The sequence below is a fragment of the Hypanus sabinus genome, chromosome 12, assembly GCF_030144855.1.
Source record: "Hypanus sabinus isolate sHypSab1 chromosome 12, sHypSab1.hap1, whole genome shotgun sequence".
In the NCBI taxonomy this organism is placed as follows: Eukaryota; Metazoa; Chordata; class Chondrichthyes; order Myliobatiformes; family Dasyatidae; genus Hypanus; species Hypanus sabinus.
The window spans coordinates 66,139,650-66,160,664 of NC_082717.1; the positions used below are offsets into that span (position 1 = coordinate 66,139,650).

Here is a 21,015-nt window from a genome sequence, read left to right on the forward strand (position 1 = left end):
ACGGTAGAACGCGAAGAGGACATGTCTTGGATTGTCAGGATCTTTCATGAGGGATGGCGCCTTCTTGAGGCACGACCTTTTGAAGATGTTCTCGAGAGTGGGAGGGTTGTGTTCGAGATTAAATTGATTACATTCCTCTGCAAAATCTTGTGATCCTGTGCATTGGAGTAAGAATGTACTCCATGTTGTCTGACCTATTCCTTTTAAAGCCACAGCATTGCACAACATATTCTAGTCTTCTCAAAATGAACGCTGACATTGAATTTGCCTTCCTTTAGGGAAATCCTCCCAAATCCCTTTTTAATCTCTGATTTCTGAATTTGTTCCGTTTAGAAAAATAGTCTAGCCTTAACTTCTTCTAGCAAAGTACATGACCATACACTTTTCTACATTCTATTCCATCTGCCATTTTTTTCCCCATTCTTGGAATCCGTCCTGACAAAGTAGAGACGTTACTGTATCTTCTTCATGACTACATCAATGTGTTGGGCACAGGGTAAATCCTCAGATGTGGACACCTAGGAACTTTTAACTACTCCTTCGTCAACAGTTGATTGTACTTGGAAGCTGCATACAAAATTAGGTTGATGAATTACGAAAGCAATAACATGAACCATTAAACTAATACAAGAGAAGCATGGTTTCATTTTGAAAGGAATATTTAAAAAGGATATTCTATTCTTGTACATAGTTAGAATCCTAATTGTAGAATGATGCCATTTGGCCTATCGTGTTTATGCCATTTGCAATTGGGCGGCTGGAGTTAAGTCACAACTGAACGATGGCATCCAGTTCTCGCAACTACACTTTAGGAGAGATGATAAAGCAGGTTGGTTTCCTTAATATCTATGAGATTTTTGATGCTCGAGAAACTAGAAAAAGGCAAAGGCCTCTTCACTTCTCAAGCCTTAAGCTTGCTCAACCATTTAATAAAATCATAGCTGATCTGATTGTAACTTCATTTCTGAACTACATCCAGCAATATTTAATCTCCTTGCTAATTAATTAACCACCTCTGCATTAAAAATCAAAGACACTGATTCCACTGATGGTTCAGTAAGAGAATGCCAGAAAAAATTACCTCATCAACACTTAAGTAGCATCTGACTTGAATCACCAAGGCATAATAGGCTACAGAAGAACTTGCAATTAGTGTAATGCTATTACAGTGCTAGATGTGAGATGGGGGCTCAATTCCCACCGCTGTATGTAAGGAGTTTGTACATTCTCTGTGACAGTGAGGGTTTCCTCCAGGTACTCGTTTCCTCCCACATTCCAAAGATTTAATTTGATGCAAATGACACATTTCACAGTATGTTTCAATGTACATGTGACAAATAAAGCTAATCTCTGAAAATGTAGATATAGATGGTTGGCATGGACGTGGGGGAAAGTACTGTATTACTCTATATCTACTTGGAAATCTATCTTTTAAAAAGAGGCCCCTGTTCTAGGTTCTCCCAAAAGAGAATTTCTCTGTTGCCAAGCACCCACAGAATGTTATACTTTTCGATCAAGTTACCTCTCAATCTTTTATACATCAGTTTATGGAACATCAGTTTTCACTAGTACAGTCCTTCCTCATAATCTTATATGAAGTGTTTTCAATACATTAATAACAAAAGTAAGGAGACTAATATTCTGCCCATTATTCCAGATGTGGCCTCTACAACTGCCCTAATTCACTGGAGCAGAACCTTCTGACTTTTGCATTGTTTTAAATACACACAGCAAGCAGCTGGTGAGCTCGAAATTCCAAAAGCCATGATACTTAATTTCTTCTCATCTGAGTCCTAAATGATCAAATTTGCTCTAAGATTATGACCAATGGCTTTTAACATTCTGAATAGGAGAACCATCAACGTAATATCTACACTACCAAGCCTTATAGAAGTTTTACTTATGTTTCAATGAGCACATGCTGTACTTCATTCCCAAAATCTGCTATCTTTTTAACTTTTTGGTGAACCTGGAACCTCCACTCCTTTGTAACCTACTTTGCAAATATACCTTCTCCTAATGCAACACCATTTTGGTGAACCTGGAACCTCCACTCCTTTGTAACCTACTTTGCAAATATACCTTCTGCTTTGAAACCATAAGGCATGGGGCAGAATTAGGGCTAAGTCTGCTCCACCGTTCAATCATGGCTGATTCTTCTTTTCTCTCCTCTGCAACCCTAGTTCCTGGTCTTCTCCCCATAACCATTGATGCCATGACCAATCAAGAACCTATCAATCTCTGCCTTAAATACACCCAACGACCTGGTCTCCACTGCTACATTTGTCAACAAATTCACCACCCTTTGGCTAAAAAAAGGGCGTGTGAAGCAAAGCTTGTGTATGATATTCCAAGTGAATTTTATCAGGGCCCTATAATTAGAGCAAGATAACTTTTTCACATAAATTGTCGTGCAATAAGGACCAACATACCTTTCACTTCACAAATTGCTTGCTTGCCTGCATGTTAACTTTCACCAATTTGTTTTAGCTGGAATCTCACAAGGAATTGCTAAGAAGACTTCCAACTGAGATCCTTCTCAAAAATAAAGCATTTTTTTAAAAACTGAGCTTTTTCTACCTAAGTAGGTGATCTCATATTTTATTTACATCTGTCATGTCCTTACTCATCTTCATAACCTGTTTACATCATCCACAAGTGTTTCTGCAGACTCTTTGGAATCTACACATCAATGAACCTTGCAGCATCTCACTAGTCACAATCACCCAACATGGAAATGGTTCACTGATCCCCTGCTGGCCTCCTTGAGCCAACAAGTCTTAAAACCATGTCCACAACAATATCAACTTGAATTATATCCATTAATCACTTGTGTACACCATTTCAAAGACCATCTGCAAATCCAAATATACCTATTCTGTTAGTTACACCCTTAAAATACCCTGAACTGTTTTGGCAAATATTTCATGAATGCTTGTTGAATTTGTCCAATTCTACTGTTATTTTCTTTGTGCCTATTTTTCCCACCATACCTTAAACAATAGATTTTCTCCATTCCTGATGTCAGGGCAACTGGTCTACAATACTCTGTTTACTATCTCCTTTCTTTTTTAGGGCTATATTTGCTACTTTATAATCTGTGGGGAAACATTAGCATGAGTGTATCCACCATCTCCACAACCACCTTCATTAAAACCCTTGAATGTATTTCACAATGTGCTGTATTTTTATTACCTTGCAAAAGCATTAACTTCTTCAATACTTAATAATGTTATTTTCTTTGAGCTTCACTTCTTTCTTTCTAAATCTTTTTATTAATATTAGTAATATGGACAGAATACAGATGATATATTGATAAAGAAATTACCAACATACACATTCCATTACATATGAAAAAAAAACATACATAATAGTTACAATATAAATGAGTTTACCAAGACATAAGCCATAAGATATATGTATGGACATAGTAAATCTAAATATTTCATAATGTATAATATAAAAAAACAGAAAAAAGAAAGAAAAAAAACAAAACAAAATTTATATAATGCAAAACTAACTAATCTAATAACTATAACTAATAAGTAATATAAAAGAAAAAAAAACAAACAAAAGAGAAGGAAAAAAAAAGTGGGCTGTTTATAATATCTCACAAAAATAAGTATTCATCAATGCCGTCACTTCCGGTCCTCTCAAAATACATAAGCTAAAAGCTGGGAAATCAACTGTACTTGGCACAGGGTCATATTACATCATATGAAAATGTTGAATAAATGGTCTCCATAACTTTTCAAATTTAATAGAAGTCTCAAAAGTACCACTTCTAATTTTTTCTAAATTTAAACATAACATAGTTTGAGAGAACCAATTAAATACAGTGGGAGGATCAATTTCTTTCCAATTCAACAATATAGATCTTCTAGCCATCAGAGTTAGAAATGCAATCATTCGACGGGCTGAAGAAGATAAATGCTGTGAATCTAACATTGGTAAACCAAAAATTGCGGTAATAGGATGAGGTTGTAAATCAATATTCAAAACCGCAGAAATAATATCAAAAATATCTTTCCAATATTTCTCCAAAAATGAACATGACCAAAACATGTGAGTTAAAGACGCAATTTCAGAATGACATCTATCACAAATAGGACTTATATGAGAGTAAAAATGAGCTAATTTATCCTTGGACATATGGGCCCTATGTACAACCTTAAATGGTATTAGTGAATGTTTGGCACATAACGATGATGTATTAACTAATTGAAGAATTCTATCCCAATTCTCACTAGAAATACTAAAACTAAGCTCTCTTTCCCAATCCTGTTTAGTCTTATAAAGGGGCTCTGAACGTATCTTCATAATTATATTATAAAGTTTTGAAATAAGCCCTTTTTGAAAAGGGTCTAATTCAAATAAACTCTCCAAAGTATCTGAAGGCACAAAATTTGGAAACGTAGAGAGTACAGAACTTAAAAAATGTCTAATCTGTAAATATCTAAAAAAATGAAATCTCGGCAAGTTATATTCGTTGGATAATTGTTCAAAAGACATGAAGCAATTATCTAAAAATAAATCAGAAAATCTTAGTAATCCCTTAGTTTTCCAAGCCGAATAAGCTTGATCTATAATGGAAGGGTGAAAAAAACAATTAGATACAATAGGACTATTTAAAACGAATTGAGTCAACCCAAAAAATCTCCGAAATTGAAACCATATACGCAATGTATGTTTAACTATTGGGTTGTCAATTCGTTTCGGCAATTTAGAAAGAGCAAAAGGGAGAGAAGTCCCTAAAATAGAACCCAAAGCATAAGCTGATACTGATTTAGTTTCTAAACTCGCCCAACAAGGGCCAAAAGATCCACCCCCATCTTTCAACCAACATAACAAATATCTAATATTAACTGCCCAATAGTAAAATCTGAAATTAGGTAATGCTAACCCGCCTTCCTTTTTTGTCTTCTGTAAATATGTTTTACCTAACCTGGGATTTTTATACTGCCATATATATGAAGAAATTTTAGAGTCAACATTAGTAAAAAAAGATTTCGGGATAAAAATTGGTATCGCTTGAAAAATATATAAAAACTTAGGTAAAATAACCATCTTAATAGCATTAATCCTACCTATTAGAGATAGAGACAAAGGTGACCACTTAGTAAACAAACCTTTAATCTGATCAATTAAGAGTAAAAAATTAAATCCAAACAAATCTTTATGGTTCTTTGTGATTTTGATCCCTAAATAAGTAAAAGAGTCATTAACTAATTTAAAGGGTAAATTTCCATAAATTGGGACCCGTTTATTTAATGGAAACAATTCACTTTTATTAAGATTTAACTTATACCCAGAAAACTCACTAAGTTGAGCCAATAATGATAAAACTGCTGGAATGGATTTCTCCGGGTTAGAAATGAATAGTAATAAATCATCTGCATACAAAGATAACTTATGAATATCTGTCCCACGATTAATACCCAAAATATCCTGTGATTGTCTGATGGCAATTGCCAAAGGTTCTAAGGCAATGTTAAATAGTAATGGACTAAGAGGACATCCCTGTCTAGTGCCCCGAAATAGGCGAAAAAAGGGAGATCTTTGATTATTGGTAACCACTGAGGCTACTGGAGTATGATAAATCAATTTAATCCATGATATAAATATCGGACTAAAATTAAACTTCTCCAACACATTAAATAAGTAAGGCCATTCAACTCTGTCAAATGCTTTCTCCGCATCTAATGAAATCACGCATTCTGAAGTATCATGTGAGGGAGTATAAACAATATTCAACAATCTCCTAATGTTAAAAAAAGAATAACAATTTTTAATAAAGCCAGTTTGATCATCTGAAATAATTTTGGGTAATACCTTCTCCAATCTAGATGCCAGTAACTTAGAAAAAATCTTGGAGTCAAGCTTCACTTCTACTCACAAAATACCTGATCAATTTCTCTGCCGCTTGCTTATTCCCCAGTATAATTTCTCCTGTCTTTAATTTTTTCTCCCTAAATTGTTTCCCCTTCCTTGTCAATTCTTTGATCTTATGTTGAATACTAATATTTTCCCAAAAGCATTCACTTGGGCCAATTCTGACACACCTCTCCCCTTTCTTGATCTACAGACAGACATACTTTATTGATCCCGAGGGAAATTGGGTTTCATTACAGCCGCACCAAGAATAGTGAAGAAATATAGCAATATAAAACCATAAATAATAATAAGTTAATCATGCCAAGTAGAAATAAATCCAGGACCAGCCTATTGGCTCAGGGTGTCTGACACTCCGAGGGAGGAGTTGTAAAGTTTGATGGCTTCCATCAAACAGGTAGGAATGACTTCCTATGCTGCTCAGTGTTACATCTCGGTGGAATGAGTCTCTGGCTGAATGTACTCCTGTGCCTAACCAGTACATTATAGAGTGGATGGGAGTCATTGTCCAAGATGGCATGCAACTTGGGACAGCATCCTCTTTTCAAACACCACTGTCACAGAGTCCAGTTCCACCCCCACAACATCACTGGCCTTACGAATGAGTTTGTTGATTCTGTTGGTGTCCGCTACCCTCAGCCTGCTGCCCGAGCACACAACCGCAAACATGATAGCACTAGCCACCACAGACTCGTAGAACATCCTCAGCATCGTCCGGCAAATGTTAAAGGACGTCAGTCTCCTCAGGAAATAGAGATGGCTCTGCCCCTTCTTTTAGACAGCCTCAGTGTTCTTTGACCAGTCCAGTTTATCATCAATTCGTATCCCAAGGTATTTATAATCCTCCACCATGTCCACACTGACCCCAGATGGAAACGGGTCACCGGTGCCTTAGCCCGCCTCAGGTCCACCACCAGCTCTTTAGTCTTTTTCACATTAAGCTGCAGATGATTCTGCTCGCACCATGTGACAAAGTTTCCCACTGTCGCCCTGTACTCAGCCTCATCTCCCTTGCTGATGCATCCAACTATGGCAGAGTCATCAGAAAACTTCTGAAGATGGCAAGACTCTGTGTTGTAGTTGAAGTCCGAGGTGTAGATGGTGAAGAGAAAGGGAGACAGGACAGTCCCCTGTGGAGCCCCAGTGCTGCTGACCACTCTGTCTGACACACAGTGTTGCAAGCGCACGTACGGAGGTCTGCCAGTCAGTTGATCAATAATCCATGACACCAGGGAAGCATCCACCTGCATCATTGTCAGCTTCTCACCCAGCAGAGCAAGGCAGATGGTGTTGAACACACTGGAGAAGTCAAAAAACATGACCCTCACAGTGCTCGCCTGCTTGTCCAGGCGTAGACACGGTTCAGCAGGTAGACGATGGCATCCTCAACTCCTAGTCGGGGCTGACAGGCAAGCTGGAGGTGGTTTAAGTGTGGCCTAACCATAGGCCAGAGCTTCTCTAGAACAAGTCTCTCCAGGGTCTTCATGATGTGGGAGGTCAATGCCACCGGTCTGTAGTCATTGGAGCCTCTGAGGCGCGGCATCTTCGGTACAGGAATGAGGCAGGACGTCTTCCACAGCACAGGAACCCTCTAGAGACTCAGGCTCAGGTTGAAGACATGGTGAAGTACTCCACATAGCTGGGGGGCACAGGCTTTGAGCACCCTGGGGCTGAAACCATCTGGGCCTCCAGCCTTGTTTGGGTGGAGACATTTCAGCTGTCTTCTCACCTGTTCAGCTGTGAAGCCCACCGTGGTGGTTGCAGGTGTGGGAGGGGTGTAGTCACGAGAGCAGGGTGGGGAGCTGTGAAGAGGGGTAAGAGGGGAGAGTGGAGTATGTGTTGGTTGGGGGCCGACAACAGATGAATCATGTGGAGGATGGGCAGGGGCCACAGTGTCAAATCTGTTGAAGAACAGGTTAAGTTCATTGGCCCTGTCCACACTGCCTTCAGCTCCTCTGTGGCTAGTTTGCCAGAACCCAGTGATGGTCCTCATCCCACTGCAGACCTCTCTCATGTTGTTCTGCTGGAGTTTCCACTCAAGATTCCTCCTATACCTGTCTTTCGCCTCCCTGATCTTGGCTTTCAGGTCCCTCTGTATTGTCCTCAGTGCCTCCCTTTCTCCATCTCTAAACACCCTCTTTTTAGCGTTCAGGATGTCCTTGATGTCCAGAGTGTTTACTGATTTTTTAATATATAAACCTATTTATTTACATAGCTACCTTGTCTGTACCTCTTCCTGCCTAGTCTCCTGTAAAAATGGCATTCCCTTTTCAGTTCTTTCGTCTCTGCCACATCTGTTCCCAGGATGAGGATTTCTTTTCCAGGACATCAGAGAACTTCTTCAAAGAACAGGGCTTCCATTCCTCCACAATTGATGCTGCCCTCACCCGCATCTTCTCCATTTCCCAGACCCCATCTTGCCACCACCTTAACAGGGATAGAGGTCCTCTTATCCTCACCTATCATCCCATGAGCCTCGTCATCCAACACATTATTCTCCACAATTTCTGTCATCTTCAATAGGAACCTACCACCAAGTGCATCCTTACTCCCCTCCCCCCACTCTCCCCAGGGTTCACTTCCTCTGTGTCCCTTGCCATTAATCTCTACGCCTAAACATTTGCATCCTCCTTCACCTCTACTCAGGGCCCCAAACAGTCCTTCCAGGTGAGGCAACATCTCATCTGTGGATCTGTTGGTATCATCTACTGTATCCAGCGCCACCAATGCAATCTCCTCTGCTATGGTGACACCTGTCATAGATTGAGGGACCACTTTGATGAGCACCCTTCGCTCCAGTGGCCAACTATTTAAATTCCAATCTCTATTCCCATTCCGACATGTTGGCTCATGGCCTCCTCCTGCTATGATAAGGCCAATCTCAGGTTGGAGGAACAACACCTCATATTTCACCTTGGTAGCCTCCAACCTGATAGTTTCATACAGTCCAGATTGCAAATGTTCATGCTAGTCATCATCTTACAATTGAGTTTTTGCATAACTATGATTGCACAAGTTAGATGATGCTATGATGGGATTCTTAAGAAGCTACAAGCCAGCTAATAAGGAATTAACACCTGCTCAGGAGCCAGTCAATGACGTGTGGAACAAAGTGGTTACTGAGAAGTTATATGAAACCCTCAAACTAACCACATTTAGAAATACTACCCATCACACAAATTAACCATTAACCAACTATTCCTATTGAGCTGCATAGTTGGTTCTTCACAAGTCACACAAGGGCCTAACTCCCTGCACTTGCAGAGACTGTAACCAAATTCCAACACTGTCTTGATTTAACATCTATGGGAAAGGCTTAGAAGGCTAGGCTGAGCAAGCTAGGGCTTTTCTCTTGTGAGCAAAGGAGGATGAGAGGTGATTTGACACATGTACAAGACAATAACAGATATCGATTAATTACCAGAGACTTTTTCACCAGGGTGGAAATGGTCAATAACAGGAGGCAAAATTTTAAGGCGATTGGAGGAAAGTATAGGATATGGAATGTCAAGGCTAAACTTCTTACACAGAGTGTTGGGTGCATGGAACACATAGCCATGGTGGTAGAGGCAGATAGATTAGGGACATTAAGAAACACTTAAGTGTTTGATAGAATGATAGAAAAATGATGGGCTGTATAGGAGTGAAGAGTTAGATTAATTTTAAGAGTAGGTTAAAAGGTTGGCACAACATCATTGTTACGTACCCCATAACTGGGTTAACAGACCAGCAGAAATGGAATGATACATTGGAGTCTGGTGGTACTGAAAATAAAGGTGTTTATTAGTAAACTAAACAATACAGTATCAAAAATGCCAATATACATATAAAACAGGTTAGCAATAATAAAAATAGAAGAGTAGGAATAATAATCAACAGTAAAAAAAACAAGCTCTATCAAAGTCTAGGGGTAAATGAATTGTCATTAGAGAATATAGAGTTCAGTTCAGTTCGTGCTGAGGTAGTTGTTGTGTTGCAATGTTGGAGAGAGAGAGAGAGCGAGCAAGAGATGAGCAGCTGCAGCAGGCAAACCTTCCATTGTACTAATGTGGTCATTCCATTATGACCCCTCCGTTCTCGGCTAGACCGTTCTTCCATGTTGGCTCGTCACTCTGGCATGAGTGGACACACACACAAGCCCCCACTGTCACACTGTGAGCTTTGTGACCGATCTCCCGATTCAGTCCTCTAAGCCCCCACCTTCCTGTGGGTGCACAACACTCTTTCAGTGTCCACTGGTGTGTCTGATGGTGTCTCCCCAGATCCGTATTTTATCTCCCCTTGATGGGGTATCAGCCATCCATCAACTCAACATGACCATGTCCATCAAACTACGCCACTCCCTGCTATCTCAGCAAGAATGTTAACGAGCAAAGAAGTATCCTTGTAGCAAAAGGTAAACAATCAGTAAAGAAGCCATAATACATTAAAGAGTCATCTCTCTCTCTCTCTCTCTCATCTGTAGCAGATGCCTTTACCTCTATTCTTCATCTCTCTCTCTCATTAGCAGCATATTTTCTGGGGGGGGGGGGGTCAGCTCTGGACCCCATTTCCATCTGGTTTGTTCAGCACACATAACATCATGGACTAAAGGGCTGTAGTGTTCTATGTTCTAAATGTTTGCAACCTCTGGTGAATCTCCATCTTACTATGTGCAGCATATGAAATCATTTTTAACGAGGAAAACTAATTGGTTATGCAAGTCATGGTCACTGAAGAGAAATACTGACTCACCTGCAAAGACTTCATATCATTTAAAAATATTATCCATCTTGAAATACATCAGTTAAATAAAGTGCCTTGTTAGTGTCTCAGACTAAGGAAATATCTCACAAATTAACACAGACTATGCTAATGGTGGGCATACATCTCAATTTCAATGGAACATTTACTGTAAACTTCACATCAACTATTTTCACATGCTTGCTAGTGATTTAAAAGCTCTTCTACATTACTAGGGTAACTGTAAAATGTGCTTTTGCAATTTTTCTTGTATATTACACTGCACTGATGTCACATGCAGTTCCCTGCTCATTGATGGATTATTACTGCTAAATGTATTCCCAAGCCCATACTGTAGAATAGGACAACTTGCTCAGTTCTTAAGGGTAAAGATTTCCAATGCAGTTTAGATCCAAGCTCTTTACATATCATTGCAAATAAAAAAAAACACTCACTTTATACTGTTAGAAATGCATAGATGAACATTTGAACAATTGAAATAGGAGTTTGAAAATATTGGTAATGCTCATCAAGAAATTGCAGAGGAATGGAGACAAGTACAAAAACTGCTGTACAGTGCTGTAGTGATTAGCACAATGCTTTACAGTTCCAGTGACCCAGGTTCAATTGCCACCCATCTGTAAGGAGTTCATAAATTTGTCCCATGACCATGTGCGTTTCCTTTGGGTGCTCTGGTAAGTTGTCCTGTGATTAGGCAAAGGTTACATCGGGGTTTGCTGGGCAGTGTGGCATAAAGGGCTATTAGGGTCTACTCTGTGCAGTATCTCAATATACAAAGAAATAAAACAAGCATGTTCACACAAGTTTGACTGTATCCTGCTTGTAACATTTAAATAGCACAAATAAAGTCTGGCAATCATTTTAACCAATTCATGTAATTTATTCCTTTTTCTCTCATGTTGAAAAATTCATCCCCTCCTCCAGAGCCAGCTATAACTATTCAAGGTGTATGTTTTTTTTAAAAAATCCCTGTTCATCTTTCTGCAGGTTTTAATTTCCTCTGTTGACCTCCATAGTCATCCCTTTTTCTGTGACATGATCCTCAAGTTACAAGATGATTTTCATCAAACCATCAGTACAATTGAGTAGCATTTATTTTATCAATTGGTCATGCCTTACATTTTATTCACACATTTGGAAATGTAGATTTGTTCAAATGCTGTCTTTTGAAATCATCCCTTTCAGCTCAAATCTGCTATAACCTCAAAATAACCAACATTAGGTCAAATACAATTTTATAAAGTTTTTGAAAACTCAAGTTTCTTACTTAGTTGAGAACAATCTCCAGTAAAATGCCAATGGTAGGATTAGAATACTTAATATGCAATAAAAATCCCTGAACATCTCATTACTGCATATTTTGAATAGTTGAGTTATAACACTTTCCATTTTGATGAATCCTATCTTTTAATTAAATAAAAAAAATCCTGGGTCTTACAGTGTACAGAGCTGAGTTTGGAGATTTCACAATTATACCCACTCTAAAAGCTTTATGCAATTATAAGGTTTCTTTTTGATTTACAAAAAAATGACTTTATGTAACATAACATTTTATGGAAACTTCCAATTCCACCCAAAATCTTAAAAAAAAAACAGAATGTGAAGCCTTTTGTTTGCCATAATGTACTTACATAAATTGGGCCTGATGTATTTTGGTACAAGGTCTTCAATGGTGCTTCAAATCTTGAGACTGAATATTGTCTGAATCTTTGACTGAATAGAATACTCAAGCAAGATTACCATAGAACCCAATGAGACAGGTCCCTTGGCTAGCAGAGATAGTTGTTGCAATAATGACATCAATTAAAGCATAAACATTCATTTTAATAAAAAAAAATCTTACACACAATACAGGTGTATTCATCCATGTGTCTACAGAAACAGACCAATAACCGAGGAAACCACATACAGTAGAAAACATCCATTTGAAGTTTGGAATTTCAGGCAAGAACAGGCCATCTTCAAACAGGATCTCCACTTTTCTTCAGCAGTTACTTTGAGCGACTATAGAGAACATTAATTTGAGGAACAGCAGACAAGTCTCTGCTCTCCAGCCAATTGGAATTGTCTTCCTCTGGTGACTTGCTGTTTTTCTTGATATCAAAGGGACAGCTAGGTGTTGCTTTTCAGCTATGATAATGATATCTAGCATGCCCACCTTCATTGGACTGATTTATCAGATAACCAATATGTAGAAACTGAAAAACACCAGATTTTACCAATACAGCAAAAAAATTCAAGGAACACAAGCAGAGACAAGATCATACACTCAAGAGCAGTGCATCATAGATTTAACCTAATCTTAAATAATAAATAAGTCTATTCAATGATATTGCATTAAATGATTTGTAAAATTTTTGCTTTGCTAAGAGTGGAGGGTAGTAATGGAAAGAGTGAACTGGGTGTTCAAAGAGATCAGATTCACAATTTTAGGCAAAATATTTTGAAAAGCTTATCAAATGGCACATTAGTTTTAAGTTGTGTACCTGCTTCAAGGAAATTCATGTACATTTCTGTCTCCAATCAAAGCACATTAAGTTGTATGTCATAATGGGGAAGAGCCAATGATTCTACTGAATAAAGTAAAAATGATCAAAACCACAGATATTGGGTAAATGCAAATTCCATATTTGGTGACCTGACACTTGCCAACTTATTTCTAATGTCACTACAGAATACCTTGCAAAATATTCAGTTGTCATTACCACCAATCAATGGCAAATAATACCCCAAATTTTATCTCAGCAATCACTTAACATTAAGAAATCTAACATTTGAACTCAGTGCCATTTTCATTCTTGTTTGAAAAATGTACAAAATCAAAAAAAGTATAAGGTTTTTGTTCAAAGTCAGTGGAAACTACCACCATGTAAACTTAAGACAAAATGATATTTATCAGCATAAAATTCTTTATCATCTGCACCCCTGTAGCCCATCTTACACAAGATTCCACTACATTTGTTGACAACTGCCTACAAAATATCTCCACTATATTGAGATAACCTCGCCTCCAAATCATGATGGTCATGTCCCATGGCTTCAACTTAGCAGCCAAAACACAAGATTTGATATTGGTTACCTGGTTCCAAAGATTAATGTTTTCTATTGCATTCTCACAGAACCATGTACTTGTACCAAACTAAATTGCGACAAACTTCAAGGTTTGCTCAAGCACCATAGAACAATTTGAAAGCAATTTTTGCTTTCAAGGAAGCCATTCAGACAGATCCTGTGGTTTAATTCATTCTAAATGCAAAATAAGTCTGGACTTCAAGATAGCAGGAGCAGTCAAAAGTAGAGCCAAATCCAACAGTTTTATTTTCCAATGGAACAAATAAACACGATTGTAATGATTTTTTTTAAAATTCATTTTACAAAAGAAAATAATCACCATTCTAGTATCTGCTCAAACAGAAGTTATGAAATGGCAATAAATCACTGTTTTAAATCCTGAGTTAAATGCACTGTCAGTAATACAGTCAGAGCCATGAATGTTGGAATACCAGCACACTGAGGCCACATTTAGTTACTTTTTTTGCCCTTGAAGCAGTTGGAGATGCACAGTGAAGCGGATGTCAAAGTGAAAAAAAAAATTAAAAATCAGATCAAATTTGACACATTTTACTTCCTCACTCAGCAATCTCTCTATTATGAAAGTATTTAGTTTGTTAATACCAATATCCAATTTGTTGTCTAGATTCTTTCATAACAAAATAGTTCCAAGATTATATACAATAAACTGAATTAAAGGGGACAAGTGATCATTGCTCAGGGTACAATTCTGATTACCAAAAATCAAAGAGCAGTTTGAACATTGCTATTTAATATTACTTCACAAAAAAATCAAGACATAATAGGCTTAAGGTTAGCATTCCACATATGCTAAGAAACCCCTACAAACATCTAAAGCTACATACATTACAGGCAATAATTTAGTACAAAAGGTCCTACAGAACTTAAGCTGCTATACAGCAAAATAAGCCAGCTTTACACATCCTCAATTACTGGAGCTAAACAAGAGTTTAGCAGGTGAACTTGTGTAAACAAATATATTCAAGATGGTGTCATTTCCTTACAGTGATGCACCTCATCACGTTAGTAGCACACCAGAAAATATTTTGGCAGAAGGGCTTCCCTGTTACAAAATGTTCAATGTAGTTAAGATGCAAAGAGCTACTCTTATGCAGTGTAACTGAAGTGGTATATTGTTTTGTAATAAAGAAATACAAAATATTTGATGCACCCAATTTCTATCTGTTCTTACTTTGAGCCTATTGACATTTAGCAAAAATAAACAAGGATCTGAGTGAAACTAAATAAAGCTCATTTATACTCAATCCTTCTGACCTTACTTGCAATTGAAACCTGTCAACATTCTTTAGAAATAGTTATTCTATGGGAGACAAACTGCTCACTCCTTCATACAGAGCCAGAAGCAGCACTGCAAGACAACTTCAATGATTGAGTACCATAATAAATCACATATTGCATGCTCTTAAAGTTCAAAGTTTTCTGCAAATAGTGTTGAAACAAATTAAATTGCACAGAATCAAAAAATCTCTTTTGTAGTAACAGTAGTAGGTTAAATTGTATTGGATCTATTCACTCCTTTACAAACTAGGATTAATCATCTGAAATTGATTAACATTTTTGACTATAAGAGTTAATATTTGTACCTGGTATCTGTCAATAGGTCCAAAATAAGATGTGTTTTTTTAATATCTGGGCAAGAAAGTTTTGTATTTCAAAATACCTGCTTTTAACAAATGCAAAACTTATCAAAACTCTGTCTCAGAGGCAAAAATCACAAAAAAATTAGGTTACTTTCCTCAAAGGACTACATAATTCAGGTTATGTCCCAGAACAGACAAATCCAAAACCCATGGAATTCAATATAGAAAACTAGCTTATAATTCTGAAAGTTATCAAATGTCTTTCTGTTATCAATTTACCCACCAGTTAATAAAATTAAGTCCTTAATCAAGAGGTCCCTGGAAAATAAGTCGAACATATCCTTGTTCCCCTGTGAGCTGAGTAGAGCAGAAAGGACAGGCGGCATGGAAAGTGTGAGTGCCATGAGGAAGGGGAATTTGGGACCAGTAGGTGGTAGTCTTTTCTGAGCACACATGTCCACAAGGGCTGAACGCATGGGTTGGAGGTCCTGCATCAACATAAAATCCAGCCTCACTCCCTAACCAGAGAGGAACATACGGACCTAGCGATCGACACATGGGGCATTCTCTTTCTTTTCCATCCCTTTCATCCTTGTTTCCCCAGTTGTGATAACCATGCACATGTCCACAATTGAGATACACCCATGGTTGCTTCTCATCGACATCTTTCCTTTTCATACTGGGGAATGCAAGAGTGTTAAATCCAACTGGGCATTGTGGTCTGGCTGCATTTATCTCCTGGCGAAGGGCCTCTAGGTGCTTAACTGTAGGAGTATGTGCAAGTCCTTCTGCGGTGCGCCAAAGCAGCGTTGCTCCACAGAGATCTATTAAAGAACCATCCTGCAGAACGTTGGTTTCATTTTCAACCTAAGAGGCAAATGAAATCAAAAGTGTGTGAATTATGTTAAATAACTTTTGCACATGACAAAACTATATATTTGTATCTTTGTAGAAAATCCAAAATTAAAGACAGGATAAAAATATTAACTGAATAGCTTCAACATAATATACAAACGAGTTCCGGTACTAATGGCATTCAAATGAATGGACCATGATTTGACATAATAAATCTCAAATGTATTTGTTGGCAGGTGATGCAAAGGAGAGGGAATTTGGGATGAGAGTGGAAGAAAAAAGGATATTAAACAACATATCCAGGGTTTTCTCCAACTGTTTCGGAAGAAGGGCTCAGAGTTCAGTTCACACAAATCAGCAAGGTTTAATATAACCTTTCCAAGGACACAAGAAATACTTTGTAATGTGACTATTCCTTGGAACCTACCATTCTTCCTCGTTGCTGTGCTGATCTTGTTTCTCTCAAAGTAAAGACATTGCCACAAACAGAAATCTCTCTCCAGACCCCTGGTTTGGAATCTTCGGTAAATCCAAGCCGCGGATGCATCACAAGCACACCATTTGTTGTTAAACCATCCATCTGAGCATCAGAAGTTTTCCATTTAGCTGCCTTCTCCTGAAAGGAGGCAAGAAAATAATTACTGTGCATGTTGAAACCATACAAGTTTGAATCTAAAGATTGTAGTCAACAGCTTAATTTCCATTTGAACTTACCCCAAGGAATATATTCTTAAATGAGTCAAATCCAGCTGCAAATATCCTAGCAGTGTAGGGAAGATTTCTTTCACATATAATGCGACATGCAAATCTGGATATGGTACTTTGAGCAGACTGAGTATCAGCATTACTTTGACTTCCCGGTACAGTGTCTGTCACCACAAAATCAATTGGACTTTCAGTTGATCGGCCAATCTAAAAGGAAAACAACAAATAAAAATCTGCTGTTACAAGTGATTTCCCACCCCCACACACGCACATTATCAAAGTCTAATATTTGCAAGGTTCCCCAAGATTAGTTGTTGAAATCACTGATTAATCTGCAAAGCCAATAGACTAACTCTGGACAATTGGTGTAGATGAAATGCTGGAACTCAAGTTCTGAGTGATCAGTACTCCTTAATCATTTGACTCAATGTCAGCTAGACCAAGAGCTGATTATTGACCAGGAGGAGGAAGCCAGAGGTCCATGAGCCAGTTCTTATCATGGGGGGGGTGGGGGGGAGGGAGGGGGTAAAATTAGAGGTGAAGAGGTTTAGCAACTTTAAATTCTTCGGAGTTATCATTTCAGAGGATCTGTCCTGGGCTGAGCACAGAGGTACAATTACAAAGAAACACAGCAGTGCCTCTACTTCCTTAGAAGTTTGTGAAGATTCAGCATGACATCTAAACCTTTGACAGACTTCTATAGATGTGTGATGTAGAGTATATTGACTGGTTGCATCATGGACTAGTACAGAAACACCACTGCCCTACACCAGTGGGGATCACTTCACACGCCCATCAATGAAACAAACACTCAGAACTTTGAAATAACTGTTATTCTGGATCTGATGAAGTACAAAAATTAAAGTACATAATATTAATTCTGAAAAAAATCCAAAAGAAATAAAAGTACGTAAGAGCTTAGATTGATTGTATATCCATGAAACGATACTTGGCTGTACACAAAGTGACTGACAGTAAATAATACAGTAGTGATGGAATTAGTGGGTGGAGGAGTGGATTAGCCTTACTGCTTGGGGAACGTAATTGTTTTTGAGTCTGGTGGTCTTGGTATGGATGAAACGTGGCATCCCCTCTAATGGGAGTGGGACAAACAGTTCATCAGCAGGGTAATGAGATCCTTCACGTTTCTGGTCCTTTCCCGGTAATCCTTGATGGCAGGTAGGCTGATGCCTGTGAAGCACTGGGCAGTTTTGACTACCCGTTGTAGAACCCAGTCTGCCCTAGTGAAGATAGGTACCACACATTGCTGGTGAGAGACTGAACACACCAGCCAGAGGTCAGCACAGATCTCTAGTACATGGCCAGGTACCCAACCGGATGCCTTCCTTGGATTCACCCTCCTGAAGACAGGCTGCACATCAGCTTCAGATACCTAGATCATCAGGAGATGCGGGTGCTTATGATGGTTCCTCCATGTTCTGACGGTCAAAGCAAACATAGAAGGCATTGAACACATCAAGAAACGAAGCCCTGCTGTTCCCCTGTTTGAATTAACTTTGTAGGAGGTTACAGCATTCAAAACCTGCCACAGCTGTCGAGCATCTCTTGCTGATTGCAGTTTGGTCCAGAGTCTCCACTTAACCCATGAGAGGGCTTTCCAGAGATCACACTTTTAACTCTTGCACCAGACTTGATCTCCAGAATTGAATGCCTCTGATCTGGTCTTCAGCAAATTTCAGATCTCATGGCTCATACAGGGTTTCTGATTGAGGAAGACTGAATGATATAGTGGGAACACACTCATCTACAGCTGTTTTAATAAAGTCTATTACAACCCTGATGTATTCATTCAAAATCTCTTAAGTGAGTGGTTAACCACAGCCCAGTCTTCTGTCTCAAAACAATCCTGTAATTGTTCCTCTGCCTCCCACGACAACGTCTTTTGTCCTAATCTCTGGGGCTTACTTTTTAGGTTCTGTCTGTATGTTCTGAACTCGGACCATTTGGGCTTTTTAAAAAGGATTTTGAGAGGTTCCATACAGAAGGTAGTCTGCAAAATGAAAGCATGTGGAATGAAAGGGTAATCTACTGGTATGGAATTAGTTGACAAGAAGCAGAGTTAGAATAAACAGGTTATTTTCCAGACAGTATCTACAAACCCCATCTCCAGAAAAGGTGGGATATTTTCCAAAATGCAATAAAAAAAATCTGTGATATGCTAATTCACGTGAACCTTTATTTAACTGACAAAAGTACAAAGAAAAGATTTTCAATAGTTTTACTGACCAACTTAATTGTATTTTGTAAATATACACAAATTTAGAATTTGACGGCTGCAACACACTCAACAAAGGTAGGGACAGAGGCATGCTTACCATTGTGTTACATCACCTTTCCTTTTAATAACACTTTTTAATTGTTTTGGAACTGAGGATACAAATTATAGATTTGCAATTGGAAATTTTGTCCATTCTTGCTTGACATAAGACTTCAGCTGCTCAACAGTCCGTGGTCTCCGTTGTCTCATTCTCCTCTTCATGATACGCCATACATTTTTGATAGGAGATAGATCTGGTCTGGCAGCAGGCCAGTCAAGCACACGCACTCTGTGTCTACAAAGCCACGCTGTTGTAGCCCGTGCAGAATGTGGTCTGGCATTGTCCTGCTGAAATAAGCACGGATGTCCCAGGAAGAGATGTCGCCTTGATGGCAACATATGTCTCTCTAAAATCCTAATATATGCCTCAGAGTCAATGGTACCTTCACATACATGCAACTCACCCATGCCGTGGGCACTGATGCACCCCCATACCATCACAGATGCTGGCTTTTGCACCTTTCGCTGATAACAATCAGAATGGTCATTTTCATCTTTGGCACGGAGAACTCGACGCCCGTTTTCTTCTGAAAACTAGCTGAAATGTGGACTCATCTGACCACAGCACACGGTTCCACAGTCTTTCAGTCAATCTGAGATGAGCTCAGGCCCAGAGAACTCGCCGGCGTTTCTGCAAAGAGTTGATGTATGGTTTCCTCCTTGCGTAATACAGTTTCAAGTTGCATTTCTGGATGCAGCGACGGACTGTGTTAAGTGACAATGGTTTTCCAAAGTACTCCCGAGCCCAGGTGGCTATAATTGTCACAGTAGCATGACGGTTTCTTAGGCAGTGCCGCCTGAGGGCTCGAAGATCACGCACATTCAACAGTGGTTTCCAATCTTGCCCTTTACGCACTGAGATGTCTCTGAATTCTCTGAATCTTTTTATAATCTCTGAATATTATGTACTGTAGATGTTGAAAGACCTAAATTCTCTGCAATCCTTTTGAACTGACCAACAATTCTTTCACGAATTTTGGCACAAAGGGGTGAGCCACGACCCATCCTTGCTTGCAAAGACTGAGCCTTTGATGGACGCTACTTTTATACCCAGTCATGATACCTCACCTGCTACCAATTAGCCTGCTTAATGCGGAGTCTTCCAAACCAGTGGAACTTGAATATTCTGTGCACTTTTCAATCTTATTTTAACTCTGTCCCAACTTTTGTTGAGTGTGTTGCAGCCATCAAATACTAATTTTGTGTATATTAACAAAATACAATTAAGTTGGTCAGTAAAACTATTGAAAATCTTTTCTTTGTACTTTTGTCAGAAAAATAAAGGTTCATGTGAATTAACATATCACAGATTTTTGTTTTTATTGCATTTTGGAAAATATCCCAACTTTTCTGGAAATGGGGTTTGTAGTTGCGCATACGAGGAAATCTGCAGATGCTGAAAATTCAAACAACACACACAAAATGACGGTGGTCCACAGCAGGCCAGGCAGCATCTATAGGGAGAAGCACTGTCGACATTTCGGGCCGAGACCCTTCGTCAGGACTAACCAAAAGGAAAGATACTAAGAGATTTGAAAGTAGTGGGGGGGGAGGGGGAAATGCGAAATGATAGGAGAAGACTGGAGGGGGTGGGATGAAGCTAAGAGCTGGAAAGGTGATTGGCAAAAGGGATACAGAGCTGGAGAAGGGAAAGGATATTGGGACAGGAGGCCTCAGGAGGAGGGGGGGGGGGGGGAGCAGAAAAACACCAGAGGGAGATGGAGAACAGGCAAACAACTAAACAGAAAATTAAATTTACAGGGAAAGCTTTAGCAACTATAACTGACAACTTTCGAAAGGACCACAATA

The 21,015-nt window shown here is 38.9% G+C and overlaps 1 protein-coding gene across 3 annotated transcripts in view; it reads right to left on the reverse strand.

Moving 5' to 3' along the window:
• Positions 1–13,930: 13,930 nt before the first annotated feature.
• Positions 13,931–21,015, reverse strand: part of peli1b (pellino E3 ubiquitin protein ligase 1b) — a 64,862-nt gene continuing 57,777 nt past the window's right edge. For all 3 annotated transcript variants that reach the window (XM_059986139.1, XM_059986138.1, XM_059986140.1), the window contains 3 exons: positions 16,878–17,075; positions 16,591–16,779; positions 13,931–16,175 (listed from right to left, as the gene is read on the reverse strand). In XM_059986139.1, coding sequence (XP_059842122.1) covers positions 15,612–16,175; positions 16,591–16,779; positions 16,878–17,075 — 951 coding nt within the window. In that variant the 3' untranslated portion in view covers positions 13,931–15,611. The remainder of the gene's footprint in view (positions 16,176–16,590; positions 16,780–16,877; positions 17,076–21,015) is intronic.